Raw genomic sequence first — 20,924 nt, forward strand, 5'->3', positions numbered from 1 at the left:
CCAAAGTTATTGGGGGTTTCAGTGGTTGGGCCCTAACCTTTCAGATATTTATCACCTAATCTGTAAATTTTTCATAGGATAATCCTAAAACTTTAGGGAAAGCAGCGGACTTAGATCTCTAGATCAGAAATCGATGCTCAATAAAGCATTAATACAGAACTTTGGGCCCATTTAGATCGAAAAAGAAACAAAAACCGACAAGTACATTTTGTGAGGTGAACTAAGGGTTCGTTCACATCAGCGCTGCAGGTTCCTTTTGAAACCTTCATCGCTGATTTCTGTTAGAAAGCAGGACAAAATAGCACAACAAACTGCACTATTTTGGTCTGTAAATTCTAGCGAAATGCTGGACCACTGGCAGGAAATTGAACGGATCCCATTATAGTCAATGAGGGTCAGTTCGGCGCCAGTCGGTTCCGTCATGACACAACCGTTCGGCCAGGGGGTGAAGTTTTCCTGCTCCCCAGACAGATCAGGAAAATGGAACTCCCGAACACGGATGTGAACGCGCCCTTACCCTGCATCATCCAGAAGTTTTCACTGTAATATAATTGTATATAAATCCCATCTTTTTATACAACATAATCTCTCATGTAGCTTATTTACATCATTTAGTCTTCTACAACATTATATTTTCATTTTTTTCCCACCAACTAAAAAAAAAATAAAATAATATCTTCTGATTTACAAGACTTCAGGTCTACCCAGAATCTCCGATGATTAAAAGGGATGTGCTTTATCCTAACAGAACTCAGAGATGGTTATAAGGGGTTTCCTGGGACTGTTCCATTAATGGTCTGTCGTTAGACTAGGTCATCAATATCAAATCGGTGGGGATTAGAGATGAGCGAGCGTACTCGGATAAGCACTACTCGCTCGAGTAATTGGCTTTATCCGAGTATCGCTGTGCTCGGGGCTAAAGATTCGGGTGCCGCTGCGGCTGACAGGTGAGTCGCAGCGGGGAGCAGGGGAGAGCGGGCGGGAGAGAAAGATCTTACCTCCGTTCCTCCCCGCTCTCCCCTGCAGCTCCCCGCTCCGTGCCGGCACCCGAATCTTTAGCCCTGAGCACAGCGATACTCGGATAAAGCCAATTACTCAAGCGGGTAGTGCTTATCCGAGTACGCTCGCTCATCTCTAGTGGGGATCCAACTCTGGGCACGGCTATCATTCACCTGTTTGAAGCAGCTGCAGCGTTTGGGTGAGCGTCGCAGTCTCTTCATTGTATACCATATATTTTGTAGCAGCTGTGCCTTGTTTTGCAGCTCCCTTGAATGGGACTGCGCTGCACAGAAGCTGTGTGATCGATGAATGTGAAATCAGAAGTTGGAGAAAAGGCCACAGCGTTTGTCCAAGTGCTGCAGCCCCCTCAAACAATTGATGGTCAGGGGTGCCAGAAATCGGACTTCCACCGATCGGATATTGATGAACTATTCTAAGGATAATTCCCCAATATACAAGTTCCAGAAAACCCTTTTAAGACTGTAGTGATGTCACAAATATATCAACCATAAATTCCATATTCTAGCAAACTTGCTTTCGTCACTACTGTAAAATGTAACAGCAAAACTACACTGACCAGAAGCAAGAGCACAATACAAAGTAGATAATCATTTCAATACTAATTTTTACACAAAGTCTTTTTTTTTTCTTAAACACACTCTCATGCAAAAAACAATATGCGTGAGGGGCGCTCAGGTGACGGTTGATGCTAAATGTCCCATTTCAGTACAAAAGTCTTTGCTACCTAATGAAAAAGCAACATCTGGAGTGACATTTTGAGTAGTAGCTCACACTTCATACACACTTTCAAACTGCAGTGGACACTGGGCAAACCGGGAGAAGACGACTCCAGCCTCATTTCGTAGATGTAGATGGCCTTGGAAAAAAAGAGTTACCGTGCCGTGTAAGGTGTCTATCGAGGTTATCTAGGATGGAGATTGCAATCTGCAGTACATCTCGGTTGGCACTTGCGTGGTCTCTGATGCAGTGCAGCTTCTCCAAACCTCCTTCTTCAATCAGCATGCTGCAGTATCGAACAGCTGGAAGTTGGTATACAAGGTAAAACATTACAAAACTGCAGTCAACAATGTCCCTCCATAACATACAGTCTATACAATATATCATATGTAATTAAAACAAAGTATGAAGTTTGTAAAAACTTTCCAAAGTACATACGGTTTTTGCTACAGACGTGTTGCATGGCCCAGACTGCCCAAAGTTGTACGCCAGGTGTGCTGAAGCAGGCGAGGAGAGGGAAGAAGGGATTAAAAGACCTACAAAAGTAGAGGAAAATATTCACATTGTAATCGGAGAACGTAACCAAGACATAAAGGAGCGCTGAATCTAGATACATACGTAGCCTGCTTGTAATATCACAGGCTGGCACCAACTTGGAGATGTGTTCTGCGGATCTTTTGGTGCCACATGTCAGATTAGTACTGTTTCATCTGACAAAAGAGTGGTTGCCATTGAGCGCATCATTCCAGTGATAATCTTTCCTGTGCTTTTACACAAAAATCATCACCACCAGTGAATGAATATGGAGCGGGTCGGGGATTTCTGAAGCTACTGCAGATATGTTGTTCGTTAACCTGTCAATCCCTTTAATAGGCATCTACTCTTGGCAGCCCTTGGAGCCTTTATTAGATCCCAGGCTGCAATGTCAACACATCAGCACCCCATGATCACATCATGGCAGAGAAGGGAGATGGAAGTCGATGGTGCCTTTCCCCTCTCCTACTACTTGAATGCAGCGGTCATCATTGACCGAAACATCTAAGTGCAATTGCCATCTAGCTGTTCGTAACTGCTGACACTCACTGGGTATTGAGTACTCTTTGCAACCACATGATATATATTTATGCTATGCGGTAGGGATGTGGTTAACAAAGGATATAGACACAAGGGTGTAACATTCCTCACCTGTAGGCCACCATCTCACATTCAGGTGTTGGCCAACTGAGTATGGCAGAATGCTGCAAAACACAGGTACATAAATTAGAAATAGGGAGTTGTACTGAATGGGTTCCTAATCATTACATTTTTAGCACTCTTGGCATAACAGTAACTCCTATGGGAATGTTATATAGTATACAAAATATATATTGTATTTGTAATAAAAAGAGACAAATTTTAAACAGAAAAAAAACAAACAAAAACAAACAAACGTCTCTGCAGTTGTAAATACCAAGTGGGTAAAATAAGCTAAGCTAGTATCTATACAGGTAGAAAGAGTAATCGTATATCGTAACTCACAAGTTCTTGCAGTAATGCATCTCGCAAGCTTGAACTTAAGGTCCAGGTCTCTTCTCCGCGGGACACGAGGTGTGCAATAATCCCAGCAGCAAAGTAGCTGACCTCCACTTCCACACTATGCAGGAGCTTACTGATCTGATCAATAAAGTCCTTCCACATAAGTTCTGAGTGCAGCTCCTTCACCTCCGCTATGTTGTTCTACAAGTAACACACAGACATTTGTGTAAAAAAGTGAAGGCATGGACACTAGATTACTGCAAAATGTCCTCATTTGAAGAAGTGACATTTGTTATAAAAGTCTGCCATTTAAATTGACATGCCGCAGCTTTAAAATCCGAACACCGGCTCAATTTACTCTGCAGATTTTTTCTGCAATGTGAGGTTGAGATTTCTTAAAATCCCACTCACCCTGCAGATTTTGCGCAGCATTTCCACTATGTGTGAACATACCCTGAAAGGTCGGCATACACGTTATATGAGCGTTGGCTGTCGTATTCAAGAGAATGAAGTCAGCTGCAGTTCCCTGCAGAACTGGGTGGCCCAGAGAGGCACTGTTCAAGGAAAAATTAGAGGGGAAAACTCTAAATCTGAGGTTCCTTTATTCTCAGGATTGCTGGGGTCCAACCCACAGACAAATCATAGAACTGATGGCATATGATAGTTTTATGCCAGAACTTTGCAAGATGGGAAACGCCCTTTAACTTCATTTGTTTGAGTAGTTTCCACTCATGATCATAGCAAACAACTTTCAGGTACATCAACGAATACCACCAAATGCATCACATGCAAACAGTCAAATTCTTACCAGTAAACCTAGGACCTTCTGCTGTATGGAAGACTCTGATGGGAAGGTCTTGGAAGAGAGAGAAGAAGAAATTGTTAGAATTTCCTGAAATCAAGTCTGGAGTTCAAATTTTAAAAGGGCAATGGTGTATGGAGTTTTACCCCAGTTATCTTGTTTCCTCTGACAACTCAAGAACATGCTGATCAGCAGTGGTGAACATAGAAGAGATGTGGCCGTGAAGCAAAAACTTAAATGCACTCCCCTTAATCCATAGTTTTGCCACCCAGGACAGGAGGGCTGGTATTTGTTTCCAATTCTATACCCTTTAAAAGGACCCTTATTCCAATTCTCCATTACCTTGTCTGCTAACAATGCAGTTCCTCTTTGGAGGAAGGTCCTGCATATGTTCTCACTACCCAGTAGAAAAAGGGATGGTGCAATTGCAGCTGGGCCCCTTCTCTACAAGAGCCTCATATCAATCGTATGCTCTGCCTTACTAGTTACCTTTGTGCGCTTGTGTGAACAAGAAGTGATTGATAATAGCTATAAAACAGCTGTGGAATATGTTGGCGCTATAAAAATAAAAACTTGACAAATTTCCCTTACCTCAAGGACCTTCATGAAGAGCTCCAGGCCTTGGTTTTCTATAAAATGTCGACATGTGGTTGGGGATTCATCTGTGAGGTTCCACAAAGCACTGAGAGTGAATTTCAAGGTGGTGTCCACTAGACTCTGGCTGGTCTTTTGCCGCACAATTTGAAGAAGTTGCTTTTGCAAAAAGAGAAAAACAAGATTTTGGTACTAACCGTAAAATCTAATTCTCGTCCATATCATTGGGGACACAGCTGAAGACTATGGGTATAGCTACTGCCACTAGGAGGCGGACACCAAGTAGAAAGAAAACGTGTTAGCTCATCCTACCAACTATACCCCTCCGGCAGACACCAAGCTAACCAGTTTGTATGCAAGCAGTAGAAGCAGTCAAGTACGATATTAAAAAAAAGCAAGTCAATATACAAAAACATGAAAACTATTAAAAAACTGTGACTCGTTGCAGCACAAGGTGCAACTTCAAAGAAAACACTGTAACAAGGAGGAAGATATGTGAAAGTCCTAAGATCAGACTGGGTGGGTGCTGTATCCCCCAATGAACGAGACAAGAAAAACATTTTATGGCAAGTACAAAAATCTTATTTACAAGCCTGCATCATTGGGGAGCACAGCTGAAGACCATGGGACGTTCCAGAGCAGTCCCTCGCGGGTAGACTCCTTAGTGAAAGAAGGAAACTCTGGCTGGCGGGTGACATTCAAGCTAGGGCTTGGATGTGCCTCCTTTTCTTCTGAGGTCCGGGTAGGCAATGGAATGGTTAATTCCGTTCTGTTTGGCCTCCTCTGTGGGGTAACAGGAAGAGTCCTGCCAGCACTGTATTCCCCAAGTCCAAGAAGTTCTTGAAGACCGGCGAAAAACAGGGCTACCTCCTACGGAAACTAAGCTAAAACTGGTTAGCTTGCTGCCTGCAAGAGGGGTTAAAGCTAGTAGTAGGAGCTAACATTTTTTTTCTGCTTAGTGTCCACCTCCCAGTGGCGGTAGCTATAACCATGGTCTAAGCTGTCCCCCCCCCCCCCAATGAAATGGACAAGAAAAAAAAAAATGTTCACATACTATATAACTTATGTGAAAATATACATTTTTAAATTTCTCTTAATTATGATTATGCAGGCCCCAGCAAAAACAACCACCCCCCTGTGTTTTGTCAGAGGGGTCCTCGGACTTTAAAAAAAAAAAAAAAAAAAGCATACGGCTGATTGTTCTGCACCCTACAAAACGTTGCACAACTAGGTCTTTAAATGATCAGGTGAGAGAAAGTGCAAGAGTTTTGAAATACTTTACAAAGTTTATATCACTCTACAAAGTAAGCCCATAAAAGGAAATGTGCGCCCTACATTGTGTGAATATCTGTGACTTTACTATCATCAAGCAAAAGACATACATGCATTGGGAATATCTGTTGTGAAATGTGCTCATCCATATCAAGATACAATATAAAGAGCACATTTACAGCTAAAAAACATACCCGCACAATGAAGAGTTCGGCTCCTAACTGCGCTGTTTGCTCAGTCGATAGCTGTAAAAACAAATAAAGTGTGTTACACGCATAAACACAAACAAATGAGAACAGGAGCTGAACCGTACCTTCCATTACCATATAGTGTGAAAGCAGTAAAACAAGAGCTGTGCATGTTCATTAGAACACATTTGTAAGCTTAAAAGAGGTATTCCAGTAGGATGACGTTATCCCCTATCCACAGGATAAGGGATAACTGGCTGATTGGTGGGGGGTCCGACTGCTGGGACCCCAATGAGCCCGAGAACGAGGGTCCAGACAATTCTCTCACAAATGAAGCGGAGGTTACGTACACACGCCACTGTTCCGTTCATTTTAATTTGAACCCTGGAGATTGCATGGTGCTTAAATTTGGCAATTTCTGGCACAGTCACTGAAATAAATTAAGCAGTAATGCACATGTGCAACTTGTATTCCATTCATTTGGAGAGCAACCAAACCTCCAATCTTGGGATCAGTGAGGGTCCCAACGCTCAGACCCCATTGATCAGACAGTTATCCTCTATCCCATGGATAGGAGATAACATTTATGAGGTCCTCAACTTAAGAGGTATTCCAGCAGGATGATCTAACATGCACTTCCCATTATGTATGTTGCCATTGTATCTCACACCAGGAGTTTATAAGTGATGGTGGGAGACATAGATGACAGATCAGAAGTACTGTGGTGAATGTAGCCTTACACTGCTGGAAGCCCATTCCACAGAGCCCCTATTCAAGTGCATCTTAACTATATCCGCCCTAAGACTGACATCAACTGAAAGAGCTCCCACTAAATATTTCCTGCTTGGCCGCATGTATGCTGACTGAGGAGAGGGGAATAGGCTGCTTGTAGAGTCTTCTGGCAGTGGCTTCTTAAAAAAAAAAAAAAAAAAAGATTGGGCAAGTTGAACTCCAACTGCCACATCCTTATTTCCCCTGATGTCTGCCATTGGGGTGGGGGTGGGGGGGGGGGGGGGGGGGAAAGAGAGCCAGGAGACTGCCATACACATTAGATGATCAAGGAGTGCTCCTGAAATTGGTGGCTTCAGCGGATAAAGATCCAATGTGTATGGGCAACTCTAAAACTCTGGTGGGAGATGCAGTAGCAGCCTACATTAATGGAGGTATAAGGGAAACACAAACCTTTGCAGCAAGAATAGAGATTATAGCAACCGCCATCCTCTGCATGTTCTGATCTTCATGATTACACAACCACTGCATTACAAGCTTTGCTGCGTCAAACCTATAAAACAAATGCACACATTGTTACAATTAACTATTGAAAGTATATAACATACTGTACATTGTACTATGAACAGTGCCAGCATTGGCATGAATGGACAGCCTAGGCAAAAATGTATAACTTATCCTTGTACACGACGCAGAATAAATCTGTTACAGCCTCACTGGTTTGATTGGTTATTTAACTAGATAAGACATACTGAAGGCATTTTCTTATAAATACCTGTTGAACGGGACATCTTGCAATATTCTATCACTGCAGAGGGACAGCAGACAGTTCTTCTGCAACTACACCATGAAAACAAAATAGTAAAATACCTGTCAGATTCAAGAAATCTTAAGTCACATTGCTTAATAGTCCACAAAAGAATGGATTGCCATATACAGAAACCGTTGTCGCACAAGAACATCCCATGCCATATGGCAAATGATCATCATTGAAGGGGGTCCCCCCCCCCCCCAATTTTAGCCTGTTCATGCATTCACTTGAATGGCAGACAAGTAATACGGGGTGGTTCAAAAAGAACGATGCAAAAGTAAAGCTGATTTCTTCATACAGTAAGTGACATACAACAGCCAAAACGACATGAAAAGGTAGAAGAACTCTTCAAGTTTTTATTGCACCTTACAAAAGGTATGATGTAGGTGCAGGTGGTGACATTAGACAACCTAAAACAACGCATCTCCACTGCAGTGCAATAGACAACAGAAACTATGCCAAAACGTGTCTGAGCAGAACTGGACTACCGACTTGACGTCTGCAAGGTGCGTTAGAGTTCTTCTATCTTTTCATGCCATTCTGGCTGTTGCATGTCACTTCATGTATGAAGAAATCAAAATGAAGCTTCTATCTAACGACTGTTTTTTGCTGAATACACCAGACTTTTATTGCATATCATGCCATTTGATATTTCATCTTGAAATTCCTTCAGGGATAAATTCCAGCTGTTTGAGAAAGAGGATGTGTTGCCTCGAAACACATTGCATGCCGGAATCAGAGAAAGTTCTTCATCATTCTCAAGTCAACCATCCCTTTGTGGTTCATGCCAAGATTGCAGTTCTTTGTTACCCCCTTCTATGCACCTGGCACTGCTATAGCCTGCTGACTCTGTAGTGTCACTAGGACAGCAGCACCATTTGGCTCCAATCTCTCAGGGTTCTTCCACTCCAGAACCTCTGCCCACCCTTCCAAGTTCTTGGTCTTTGCGTTTCACATTTAAATGCCATCATCAGGGTTACTTCCAATCACAGCTGTTGTGGGTAGATGTCAGCTGCCGTCGGACATCCAATACCTGTAGTGTATGGAGCAGGCTTGTCTCCTAAGCAAGCTCGCACTATACACAGCATATACTGTGGACGCCTGTATATGTCCTGACTGCACAAGACCCCATCTTTGACAGCGTTTGTGAAACACGTCTGGGTGCAACTTCCATTTTTCCTGCTTAGCAAGTCGGCTATCGAATTGTCCACCCCAGGCATCTGAACCGCCTACGTTGTCTTTGAAAGAGAGCACCAAGCGTGCCCCTATTGAAACTGAGGGTGCATGCCGAGGCTGGGGATCTGGAAGGATACCTCAAGCAAGTAGTCAGTTTTCAAGATCTACCGCGTGGAGGGTCACGTGTGGCAATATCATCAGCCTGTCTATGATGGTGGTGGATACTTTAGTAAAGTTGCGCACCAATTCAGCAGATAGAGGTGGTTGGACAGGATGAGTGCCTTTGGCGGTTCACTGGCCACCCAAGTCAGTGGAAGACAGCCGGGACATAACTACTCTGACTGTCCTCATTAAAATTTCAAACTGAAGGGAGCGCAAGCGAAATGTGTGGCTCTGGTCGGGTCCTGAGTCAGTCGGCCCTTGAGTCGTACATAGTGTCACACTGCGCCTTCAAATAGGCCTTCTGCTATGGCTGCTGTAGGAGGAGCAAAGGCGGAGGGGAGCTCATGGTCAGGCAGCTCTTACGTGGTCCTGGGCTGGTGTGGAAGTGAAGATGTGATGCTGATGACACCCTGGAACAGGAATCAGGAGGTCGCCAGGTGCATTACCGGTCCCAGCAGCAGAGGGCGAAAGGAATGATGCCCACCCCTCTAGTGAGGAAGAAATGGAGAGTCCATTCCCCCCACCCCACGGGCCACAGGAGGAAAAAGGAAGGTGTGGGAGATGTGACATTAGTGGTGAAATACGGTGGAGGGAGGCACTAGAAGGAGAGAGGGTGGGAGGAGGATACTTACCCGAGTGAAGAGAATACTTACTGTTCCACCGTAAGGAGCCCTGCTCCTGGTTTCCAGAATTGTACCCCCCCCCCCCCCCCAGTGCTCGCCTGCTTTGGAGTAAGAAGGGAGTGCTCCAATGTGGAGATCGCTATGGCTGGCAGGTCAAACGAACATTGACCATGCCTCCATGTCTTATGATAGTTCTGGTTGTGCACAGAGGTGAAATCCAGTCTGTTCACCCTCCTTGGTGGGGTAAACAGGGAGTCTAGTGCCAGCCCTGAAGTCCCCTAGTCAGGAAAACAGAAAACTACAGACACCAAGCTAAAACTGGCTAGCTTGGTGCATGCAGGAGGGCTATAGCCCCAAACACTCTCTTTGCTTAGTGCCCACCTCCTAGTGGCAGTAGCTATACCCACAGTCCTAGGCTGTGCCTCCCAATGCAATGGACAAGACCGACCATCTCTAGCTGAAGAACAGGGATATTTTCCATAGACAAGGTGGTCTATTTCCCTGGCAATGAGCAGTCAACAACCAGGGGAATCAATATTTGCAATATCTGGAGAACAGAGCATTTTGAAAATAAACATCTTATGAAATAGAATTCCTAAGATGAGAATACCTTTTTAACTATAAAAGGTGATTAGAGTTTATTGGGTGCGGTTTATAATGTACGATATGAGTCGCAAGTGCTTTGGCATACGCCCTAGATAGCACAGTGCCCATTAATTAACAATTAACTCATACCTGCTGGTGGTTTGGAAAATTCTTCATAGCTTCTAATAGTAAATGCGTTACATCAGCCAGTAGTTTTACAGGCATCCCAGCTGCTAGATCCTGCTTGGTTAAGTTAAAAACACAGGCGCTGGCAGCTAGTTGTACAGGTAGATTAGTAGGGTGGTTTCTCATGCCAATTACCACTAACTGTAAAAAAAAACAAAAAAAAAAAACATAATAGGTCAATTAAGGATATGTAAACGTTGCCAATGGGTTCTTTGTTTAAACGAGTCCTTACCTTCAACATTTCTGGATTTGCTTTTTCCATGGCATGTGTTAGGCTGAACAGGTGAAAGAGGGCTTCACGAACAAAGAAGGAGCGTTCACTATATCTGCGGAGAGCTTCTGCAATCTGGATCTGATTTGCTTCTCCAGAAACCTTTATAAAACAGACCAAGATCAATACAATGTAAAATATCCAGCATAATACTGGAAAAAGACATATAGGAGTTTACGAGCATTTCTAACAACTTATTTCCAATTAGTCCATAACCTAAGAGTAGTAAGATCAGTGCAGCACAGAGGATACAATTGTGAGGAATGGCTTCAATAGATGTGCCCAGATTATAAATGGTTGAGGAGGACGAAAGTGAAAACCAATAACAACTTCAGGCCAATTCCAAAAAAAGGCCAGCAGTTGTCTGTACTAGAGATGAGCGAGTATACTCGCGGCGGTGGGCGGGGAGATCTCTCTCTCTCTCCCCCCCCTCTCTTCCCGACGCAACTCACCTGTCAACCGCGCCTGCCCCTGAATCTTTAGAGACGAGCGGGGAGATACTCGGCTAAGGCACATTACTCGAGCGAGTAATGTGCCTTAGCGAGTATACTCGCTCATCTCTAGTCTGTACCCATACCTCCATGATCGCCCTATTAAGGGAAGCATGGTTTAAAGATTGGTTGGATTCCATATGGAGATGAAAAAGGAAGGTTTCATTATTGTCAGACGACTGCTGCTCAAAGTGCAACCTTCCAGAATGAAAAGCTTTCCAAATATGAAATACTAATGTTTACACTACGATAATATAGAGAACTACACCACATTTTTATTTGGAATTGTCTACTGATGGCTACAGACTGCATGAAGCTCCTTGCATCTTTATTTTTTGACGAACATGCAGTTGCAATAGTTAAACATATGCATCTTGGGAAGTTCTTGTGATGTACCTGCAAATACTTAAAGACAGTCACCCTTTCTGGTTCAGGAATCTACATTTAAAGGAAAGGGGTAGTCCAATAGTTCCTTTCGGAACCTCCATTGCCGATTTCAGTTAGAAAACAATACGAAATAGCATCCAGTAAATTCTGGCAAAATGCCGGAGCTTTGTGCCGAAAAGTGAAGGGACCCCATTATAGTCAATGGAGGTCCATTTGGTTCAGTTATAAAATAGAACCATTCCACCAGGGGGAACCATTTTCTTGCTCCCCGAACAGAGGAGGAAAACAAAACTCTCAAACTCTGATGTGAGCGAACCCTTATTGGACAACATCATCCCCCATAGGTCCAACAGTGCTAAAATAAAAAAAAATAAAAAAAAAGCAGTACTTACCCATCTCCTGCCACGGGGATCCAATGCAGTAAGCTCACTATACTCGCAATGTTTGTTGTGGAAAGTGAGATCAGATATCACTTGATTGCTGTAGCCAATCAGAGGCCGCAGAGTGACCATTCTGAACTTCTGACATCATGGCACTCAGGATGTGAGTACCAATGTGGCCACTGACTGGTTGCTGTTGACCAGGACCTGTGCCTGCTGCAGCCACATGTCCTGATAAGCAGCAACCAGGAAGTAGCAAGTAGTGGGAAAACACCTTTAAGTTCCTTTTAGGCTGCGGTTACAGGGGACAGAAATCCCGCAGAATGTCCGCAGCAGGACCGCATGGAAATTCCGCAGGTTTTGGCGTGGGTTTACAAGCAGCTGATTCCGCTGCAGCCAGTTCTTTCCCGTAGAGGAGAGACGGCCGCAGTAGAAACGGCGAAACAACTGACATACCGCGGCTTTGAATTTCGTGCAGCATGTCAATTTCAGTGCGACTTTTGCAAATCTCGTCCACTTTGCTGCTTTAACCGGGGATAAAAATTGCAAGCGGAATTTCCGTGCAGAAATTCTGCAACAACCCCCCCCCCCACTGTGTGGACCCAACCTTACATTGCCCAGTTTTAGGCCCATAATGAGCATTGATTGGGGATACAACACATTAATTGGCATTTGTTTAAAGGCCTTTACAAAATCCAATGCAAATTGTTTGAGGGGTGAATGATCATTAAGTCAATCGTTCGTCGCCTTACACTTTTCCTTTTTTCGGCGGCACATCTGTTATTTACATGGAAAACAACAACGATTTCTGCATCCCCATAAAATATGTGAGCAGCCAACAAACAAGCATTTGTCCGCTTGTCAGCAGTTAGATGCAGACTACATGGGGCAATAGTCACAAACGAGTGATCATATGAATATGAATGTTTGTTGTTTGGCTGCTTATCTGCCCGTGTAAAGGGGCCTTCAGACAGGCTTTTATTAAACTTCACAACCGCATGATGTATATTTACATGATGCAGTCGGGAAGCGGTAACCGATAAAACAGACTGTTAATGTAATAAAATATTCTAGCGCAAGGCACCAGAAAAGTAGATGGGCTACATCAGAAGTAGGATACATGAATGTCACACCTTGACGGTGCCTTCTCCAGAAAGGAGCTCTGAATACCCAGCCTCAGTGGCCAGAAGACCAACAAACTGGATTTGAGGGCGTTGTAAGATGAAGGCCTCCACCGCTTTATCCGTCACATGCTTTCTCCCAGAGATGTCTAATGAGACGAGGCTAAGCAGGATATCTTTCTGTTCCAGCAGACGACAGGCTATGTCTGATGTAAACTGCTTGTCATCAGATATATCCAGATGACTAAGATGCCTCAGTTCTTTGATCACTTCCAATATTTGCGTTGTGGTCATTTTTAGACACTTTAGGTGATGCATTGTAAGAGACTTTAGTATGTCCTTGCAGCTCAGTAAAGCAGAGATGTCCGTCACGGATGTGTTGGAGATATCCAAGCTTTCCAACCTGGGAAGGGAAGCGACGTCTGCAAGATCTTCATTGTAAAACAACACGTTGGTGATGCTCAGAGCACGTAGTCCAGACAACTGACTGAAGCATCGTTCGTAGGGATCCTCCAGGGAAAGCGTCAGGGAGTTCAGGATCAGGCATTGTAGGCTTTCCCGGATCCATTTACTACTACTGAGCCCAGTTATAATGTCAGTGATCGTTATATCAGCATTTACCCCCGTCGCATCCAATTCAACTAATTTGTGATGGCAGAAAGCCTTACGGAAGGCAACGGCAGAGATCTTTGCCTTGCGGATACATGCACGCTTTAGTCGCAGCTGGCTTCCACGGAATATTCCCACCGTTACCTCATTTAGTTGTCCTGGAAAAAAACAAAAGAAATAAAAAATATTACTACTTGACAAAATCAGACAATTACATACCAAATATACATCGAATGGCCACTTTATTAGAATCACCAGCCGTTCACGACTGCAGCTTCCCTGTATGGAAATTAGATCCGTGACCCTAGAGTGCAACATAAATTAAAGTGATGGATTTTCCGCGGATCAGTTTCAGTGTGAATCCACATTAGAAATGGAAAATCCAGCGATCTAAGCGACTTCCAACAAGGCTTGGTCATCGGTGCTAGACTACCTAGGGCCAGAATTTCACTGCCAACCTTGTGTGGTTTTCTCGTGCAACAGTGTTGAGAGTATACCAAAAATGGTGTGAGCAAAGAAAACCCAGTGAAAAGGGATCCATGCTGTGGATGTAAATAACTTTTTAATAAAAGGGGTCAGAGGAGGATGTCAAGAATTGTTCTGATGAACAGGCACTGCACATCAAGAAAACTGCAGCAAAATACAATGCTGGTGTCCCAACAAACATGACTGAAAGTACAATTCGCCGTTCATTAGAACAGATGTTCTGTAACAGCAAACGACTGGTTCCAGGGCCATTGTGTCTAAGAGAAGTAGAAACACAAGACTCCAGTGGGTAAAAGAGTGCAAGAGTTGGATGACTGAGCAGTGGAAAAACAATTTCTGTTGCATTATTCTGATGGGAGGTCAGAATTTGGTGCAAGCAGCATGAACCGATGAACCCTTTCTGTAAAGCTGGTGGAGTAATGCTTTCTTGGCACACCCTGGCTCCTATGATACCTGAGCATGGACACCAAAATGAAATGCTGCAGTTCTGAATGCCAAAGGAGGTCAACGTGCTACTAGATTGGGCGTCCAATAAAGCGGCAGTGAGTGTATAGCATAGTATTATTTTACCTACCCTTCTACGTCACAAGCAGCCCTCACCTGCTCTTACATGGGCCATATACATTTACTGTACATCAATACATATAAGAGATTGACAATTAGTACTAAATGATAAATGTATTTGCATTATACTACATCATTATAGGCATCGGTCTTGCGGTATTACTTTGAACAGCCATAGTGCGCAGTAGTTGATCAGCCACCTCCTGGGGGAACACCGCTGCATCGTGTAAACAAAGCGTCCCGTCGGATCTCTTCCAGCAGAACTTCTCAAGGTGAGCGCTCAAGAAGTGAAGGGCTATGTTGATCAACGACTTCGGCGTGGCTTCCTCCTGGAAGAGAATGTTAACGTTACATTCACAAGGAACCACGATTCAGAGCAATAAGGAAATGCAGAGGAGGTCACAAATAATGGCAGGTGTATGACTTTGGTCATTTGGACTCCCTGTCCGCTTTCCAAGTCTTCCCAAATGACTACATTAACCCCTTAAGGACACGGTCTATTTTGACCCTAAGGAAGCAACATTTTTTTTTTTGTCGATTTTCATCTCCCCTCTTCAAAAGCCACAACTTTCTTAAATTCCGGTCAGCGTGGCCGTGTGAAAGCTTGTTGTTTGCATGGCTAAGTGTAGTTTTTACTGGTATAATTTTTTTGAGCACATATAATTAATTGTAAAACTGATTAATTTTTTGGGGGCTGGCTGCCATTGGTTTTTTTGCTTTGTTTACAGTGTTAATCATACCTGATCAATTTCTTCTGTGGGTTGATATGATCAGAACAATACCAAAATTATATTTTTTTAGGTTATTCCATTTTTGCATAATTATTTTTTTTAAAATTATTAATGTTTTGCATTCAAAGTCGCGTAACGCTTTTATATTTCCATTGACGGAGCTCGGTGAGGGCTTGTTTTTTGTGTGACAAGCTGTAGTTTTTATCGATACCATATGGTGGTACATATGGTTTTTTGATAATTTTTATTGCATTTTTTTGGGCGGTCAAATGAACAAAATAAGCATTTTGGCTCAGTTGCTGTGCAAAAAGGGTTTTTTTTAATTGCGTTTTTTGCTTTGTTCTTTTTACTATTTTTATTTATTTTCACATTTTTTATGTCTCTATAGGGGATTTAAACCAGAAAAGCTACAATCGCTGTGTTTACAATTCTCTGATGCCTGGTTGCCATGGCAACCCATCGGCCCTCTGCGATTGCATAGAGGGCTGATGATGTGAACTCTCTACATGCGATCTATGTTGATTGCGACATAAGGGGTTACCCCAGTGATCGTGTTCTCACCCATCCCCGCCGTTGCAGTGGAAGGTAAGCTGTCAGTCACAGTGGCTCTCACTGTGGGATGGCACTGACTCAGCTTCTGAGCCTGTGCCATAAGCAGGATATAAGTTTACGTCCTGTAGCGTTAAGTACCAGTCAGGACGTAAACTTATGTCCTGTGACATTAAGAGGTTCTCCGCTTTAGACAATGCCCACATGTTAGAAGGATCCTTTAACAACTGATCACAAAGTGTCCCCCTGCTGGGACTCCCAATGATCAGCTGTAATCTGTTGGGGAAAATGGAATCAAGTGTTCAATTTTCCTGCAGCGCCACCACAGGAGAAATGAAGCTTTGCAATACACTGTTTAATGCAGGACCGAATTGTAATGTCTCCACACTCTGGACAAGAGATGAGGATCCTGAACAGAGCACCCCCTTCCCCACTATTAAAGGGCTTTTCCAATATATAACTACATTGGTGGCGGGGGGGGGGGGGATTAAATATACATTGAAAACAAGAATACTTCCCTATCTCTAATGCACCACTGCCCTGCTGCAGCTACGGTTGGTTCGCTTACCTTGTCTGCAGTGGTCACATGGTTATTTATCCATGCAACCATCGCACCCTGTAGGAGGCCCCGTCATGGGACGTCATCAGTGGCGTTTTGTAAACAAGCTGGAGCTTCTGCATTAGAGAGCCATGTGATCTGTTTATGGGACGTCATTGAGCCAGAAAATAGGGTTAGGTCACTGGGTCAAGTGCCATGGCGCCAGAAGAGCGCTCCGGCACCATAGGGAGTACATTGCTAAATTATAGTTTGTGGCAGGGGGCTTAAATATGCAGAAAAAAAAAGAAAAAACAATAACCCCTTTACCTCCAAATTCCCTAAAAAGGTACATGCAAATTAGTTTTCTAAACTAGAGAATTCCTTTAAAGGTGGGAGGAGTCTCAAAGCCAACACCCTTTCAAAAAAAAAAAAAAAGCAAGCTCCTCTTGCAGCCTGCAGTCAGCTGTGAATGGATAGCAATGCCTGGATGCAGCAACCCCGCAAGAGCTGGAGCCCCTCTTGCAGAGTGGGACAATAGTCTCAAAAGTTGTGACATTATTGCCATGACAACCATTGTGCTTTTCCTAGAAATATAATGTCTGGGTATTCTGCCCCCGCCATTATATAAAAAGCGATGGCCGCTTTAATGAAAGGATATAGGGTGACATTTAGTGTTGTAAGAACAAGCGCGGCACGAGTCAGGAGCATTATCTGTCGTACGCAACTAGTGTTTGTGTGATGCTGAGTAGCCTTTAACACGGAACGATTATCGCCCCAAAATCATGGGATCGCGCAAATTTAAATGATAATCGTTCCTTGCAAACACGGCCAACGATTGAGGGACAAACGAGAATTTGTACACTTCTCGTTCGTTGTTCATTTGACGCAGGCATCGTGTGAACAGTGACCATTTAATCGTTCCCATTCACCAGTCCGGTGGATACAATTTCTGAACGCAATTACGAACAAAATTGCGGATGATTTATCAGCCTGTATAAACGGTCATCATTCGCTCCTGCGTACAATTTATTGCGCCGTGTAGAGGAAGCCTAACAGACGACGCCAGCGATAATTTAAAGGGCAAACACAACAGAAATGTAAGCTTTAGACCTACCATACTGTCAGTCTGTAGGATCCTTTTACATGGGTCGATCATCAGTGATCCCAGCGATTATCGCTCACACAAGTGCAGCCAGAGATGGCTTCCAGCCGCCCGTCTCCATCCACAGTAAGCAGGCAGTCATTCATAGATGAACCATTGCCTCTTTACACAGGACTTCCGTTGTTTGATTTATATTGGTTGTTGTTCGCTATGGGCAATTCGCAGAATGCTGAAAATTGCCCTGATTCTTCGCGGCCAGCCTATCAGATTGTATTAAAGGCGTCTCGCATCACTTCGGGGAAGTAGCGATCCTTTAAAACAATCCGTGATGTGAGGGAACGTCCAAGGTAGGACATGCCGCGATTTTCCCCCATATCGCTCATGTGTATGTCCGGATTCAAAAGAATAGGGTTTATATTTATTTACAAGTACACAATTTATTACGCGCCCCACGAGCGGGAGATACGCGTGCTCTAATAAAACGCTCGCGCTTATACGGAAGCATGCTTATCGCAGCATGCTCCGCAATGAAATCCGCAGGGACGCCCTCCAGTGAAGTCAATGGAGACATCCGACCTGCAGCCCGTATACAATTAGCAAAGAAAAAAAAACTGTACTGCGCATGAGCGCCTGCGAGCCTCCACGGTCATTCGCAGGTACTTGCAGAACGCACTGTCACCGGCTGGGCTCACAGGACTACCACATTCGGAATCTGACCCGCTCACATGAGCCCGGCCTAGAAGAAACCAGAAACATTCCTTTCCGATACATTACTCTGGCTGTACGAATAGCGCCGTGGACGGCGCCGTTTGTTCCGGCAAAATCTGGGTAACTGAATGGAAGTTAAAAAAAAAAAAAAATTATATATATATGTGATGACGGCCAAACCGTTCTACCCAAAAATGGAACAAAAAGACGGAGTTGTGCAGGAAAGCGTGACGCAGCGCGCCCTGAAAATCGCCACTCGTCAGACATTTCTAGAGTACCTGCACGTACGCCATACATATCTAAAGTAAGTGAACCCTCCCTGGTAAACCCCACTTGGCGGTATAATACGGGTCACTACAACCACTACTGTTATCCGCCGCCCGTACCGCTGCGCTCCCCGCCACCGCCGTGACCCAACCTGTTGCCAGAATGTTGTATCCGATAGATGGAAGTTTTGTAACACTTTCACGGTGACAGAGATAAAGTTGTATCGCTGTGGGACACGCAGAGCGCGGCACGGACGGCGGCGGAGCGCCAGCCTGCGGATAGGGGACAAAGACACAGAAACATGAGCCACAGCCAGGGCATCCACAACACAGAGGGCGCTTATGTAAGGGAATGTCCATGGCTGCCATACACCGGCCATAGGTGGCCGTACAGGGGGCGGGCTGACAGGCTGTGGACGGGGAGCAGCACCTACCATGTTTACTGCAGGCTCGGCGGCTGCTGCTAGGAGGCCCCGCACCTCGGACCTGCTGGCTGCGGCTGCCCGGCTTGTCTCGGCCCGTAAGGAAGTGACAAGCTGCGGCCCGGAGTGAGGTGGGAGGCCCGGGTGCAGCAGGCCGGGAAATGAACGCGTTGCTACGCAACCTTTCTTAAAGGGGCCGCGGGTATTAGATGAGCGGGGTCAGGCAGGACAGTGGAGCCGCTTACATCATGGCACTGGATGAGGAGCCGTCCCATAATGTGCCTACAGGACCGTACACACCTCACCTCAGCCATCACAAGTCCTGTCAGAGTGCCCCCCGAACTCACACTGCCCCCACATACAACAGCCTGGTGGTTTAATAAAGTGTACCAGAGTGCCTCCTTCATGTGCCCCCCTCATAAACAGTGCCCCCAGAAATGATACCGGAGCGCCCCCAGAAATGATACCAGAGCGCCCCCAGAAATGATACCGGAGCGCCCCCAGAAATGCGCTACACATGTTTCTATTGTTTTGTTCTGTCACAATTTCTGTCAGAAATGCCGGAAAAAACTGCGCAGACGGAAACCGTAACAAAAACATAGATGGAACCCATCATAGGCAACAGGTTCTGTCATGGCCGCTGGTTTACGTCACTTCACGATTCGGCGCGCCTTTTTTTTGTACTTCTGTTCCTTGATGGAATGGAAGAACAAATTTAAAAAAAACAGAAATTTGACCAGAGCTTTAGGGGGTCCACATGGGGTAGATCTGCCGTTGAATTTCCATGACCCTCCGCACGGACGTGTAGCGGTGTTTACAGTAGCAGCAAAATGGATGAGATTTTGAAAATCTTGTCCATAAACTGCAGAAATAAAAAAACATTGAATTCCAGTCCGCGTGTCATTGTTATCGCCGTTACCGCTGCGGAATTCGCCTCTCGTCAATGAGGGGGTGAATTCCGCACAAAAAAAACGAGATAAAACCTTTTTCAAAATCCGCACCAAATGGTGCTTATCTGCAACAGAATGCCCGCTGCGGATATTTTGCTGTAAGGCCTCATGCACACGGGGCGGATTTTTGCTGCGGAATCAGGAGCGGGCGCCTCCGGGTTCCGCATCAATAACCCTCCATAGCATGCGATGGAAAAATTATTCTTCATGCACACGGGCGGAAACTGATTGCGGTTTACGCTCGCGGATGAAAGATCGCAGCATGTTCTATTTTCCTGCGTTTCCCGCACAGACGGCTTCCATTGTGGATGGGCTGCGGATTCCATGGAAAAGCAAGAGGAAAAAAACTGTACTGCGCATGTCCGACGGTGGGCCGTGCCGACCATCCGCAGTACAGATTCAAGATTCAGAAAGCAGGTACGTGCGGACGCCACTGCTGCCAGGGCCCGTCTGTGTGCATGAGGCCTAAAGCAGCATACGTGCGGACCCGGCCGTAGGGAGTTTCGCTACTGCGCTTATCACTGCGAACTCAATAAAACAGTTTAAGGCTGGGTTCATACGGGACGGAATTGCTGTAGAATTTCCGTGAGGACTTTCCGCATGGAAATTCCGCCTGCAATCTTAAACCCGAGACTAAGCAGAAAAGTGGACGAGATTTGCAAAAATCTCGTCCACACGCTGCGACGGTCCGCTGCGGCCAAACCACGCTGAAACTGACATGCCATGCGAAATTCAAATCCGCAGCGCGTCAATTGTATCGCCATTTCCGCTGCAGGCTCTCTCCTCTCTGTGGGGAGAGATGGTCGCAGTGGAATAAGCCACTTTCAAAACCAGTGCCAAATGCCTCAGGACTTCAGCTGCAGAAATTTCGCTGAATTTTCGTGCAGTCCTGTTGCGTATGTTCCGCGTGATTTCCGCCCAGTGTGAACTAAGCCTAAGAGGGGTCCGGACGCCTTTTTTGAGCGTTAT

The 20,924-nt window shown here is 44.9% G+C and overlaps 1 protein-coding gene across 1 annotated transcript; it reads right to left on the minus strand.

Annotated features, from left to right (window-relative positions):
* Positions 1-1,143: 1,143 nt before the first annotated feature.
* On the minus strand, positions 1,144-19,088 carry ZYG11B (zyg-11 family member B, cell cycle regulator). Its single transcript, XM_066594761.1, has 14 exons — positions 19,018-19,088; positions 14,853-15,018; positions 13,043-13,797; positions 10,613-10,753; positions 10,345-10,521; positions 7,613-7,677; positions 7,291-7,390; positions 6,115-6,165; positions 4,646-4,807; positions 4,061-4,108; positions 3,256-3,453; positions 2,923-2,975; positions 2,176-2,273; positions 1,144-2,039 (listed from the first exon to the last, which is right to left on the minus strand). Exons 1-14 carry the CDS (start codon positions 19,018-19,020, stop codon positions 1,855-1,857), a joined length of 2,202 nt encoding a protein of 733 aa, XP_066450858.1. The 5' UTR covers positions 19,021-19,088; the 3' UTR covers positions 1,144-1,854.
* Between the last annotated feature and the right edge of the window lie 1,836 nt (positions 19,089-20,924).

Source organism: Eleutherodactylus coqui, chromosome 3 (genome assembly GCF_035609145.1).
Source record: "Eleutherodactylus coqui strain aEleCoq1 chromosome 3, aEleCoq1.hap1, whole genome shotgun sequence".
NCBI classification, from domain to species: Eukaryota; Metazoa; Chordata; class Amphibia; order Anura; family Eleutherodactylidae; genus Eleutherodactylus; species Eleutherodactylus coqui.

What these genes read in the sequence shown, in the direction of transcription:
- ZYG11B (XM_066594761.1), bottom strand. An exon ending in CTGGAGAAGGCACCGTCAAG is followed by an intron (nt 10,754 to 13,042) that starts GTGTGACATTCA and finishes TGTTTTATAAAG; the next exon opens with GTTTCTGGAGAAGCAAATCA. An exon ending in ATGCATTACTGCAAGAACTT is followed by an intron (nt 2,976 to 3,255) that starts GTGAGTTACGAT and finishes TGTGTTTTGCAG; the next exon opens with CATTCTGCCATACTCAGTTG.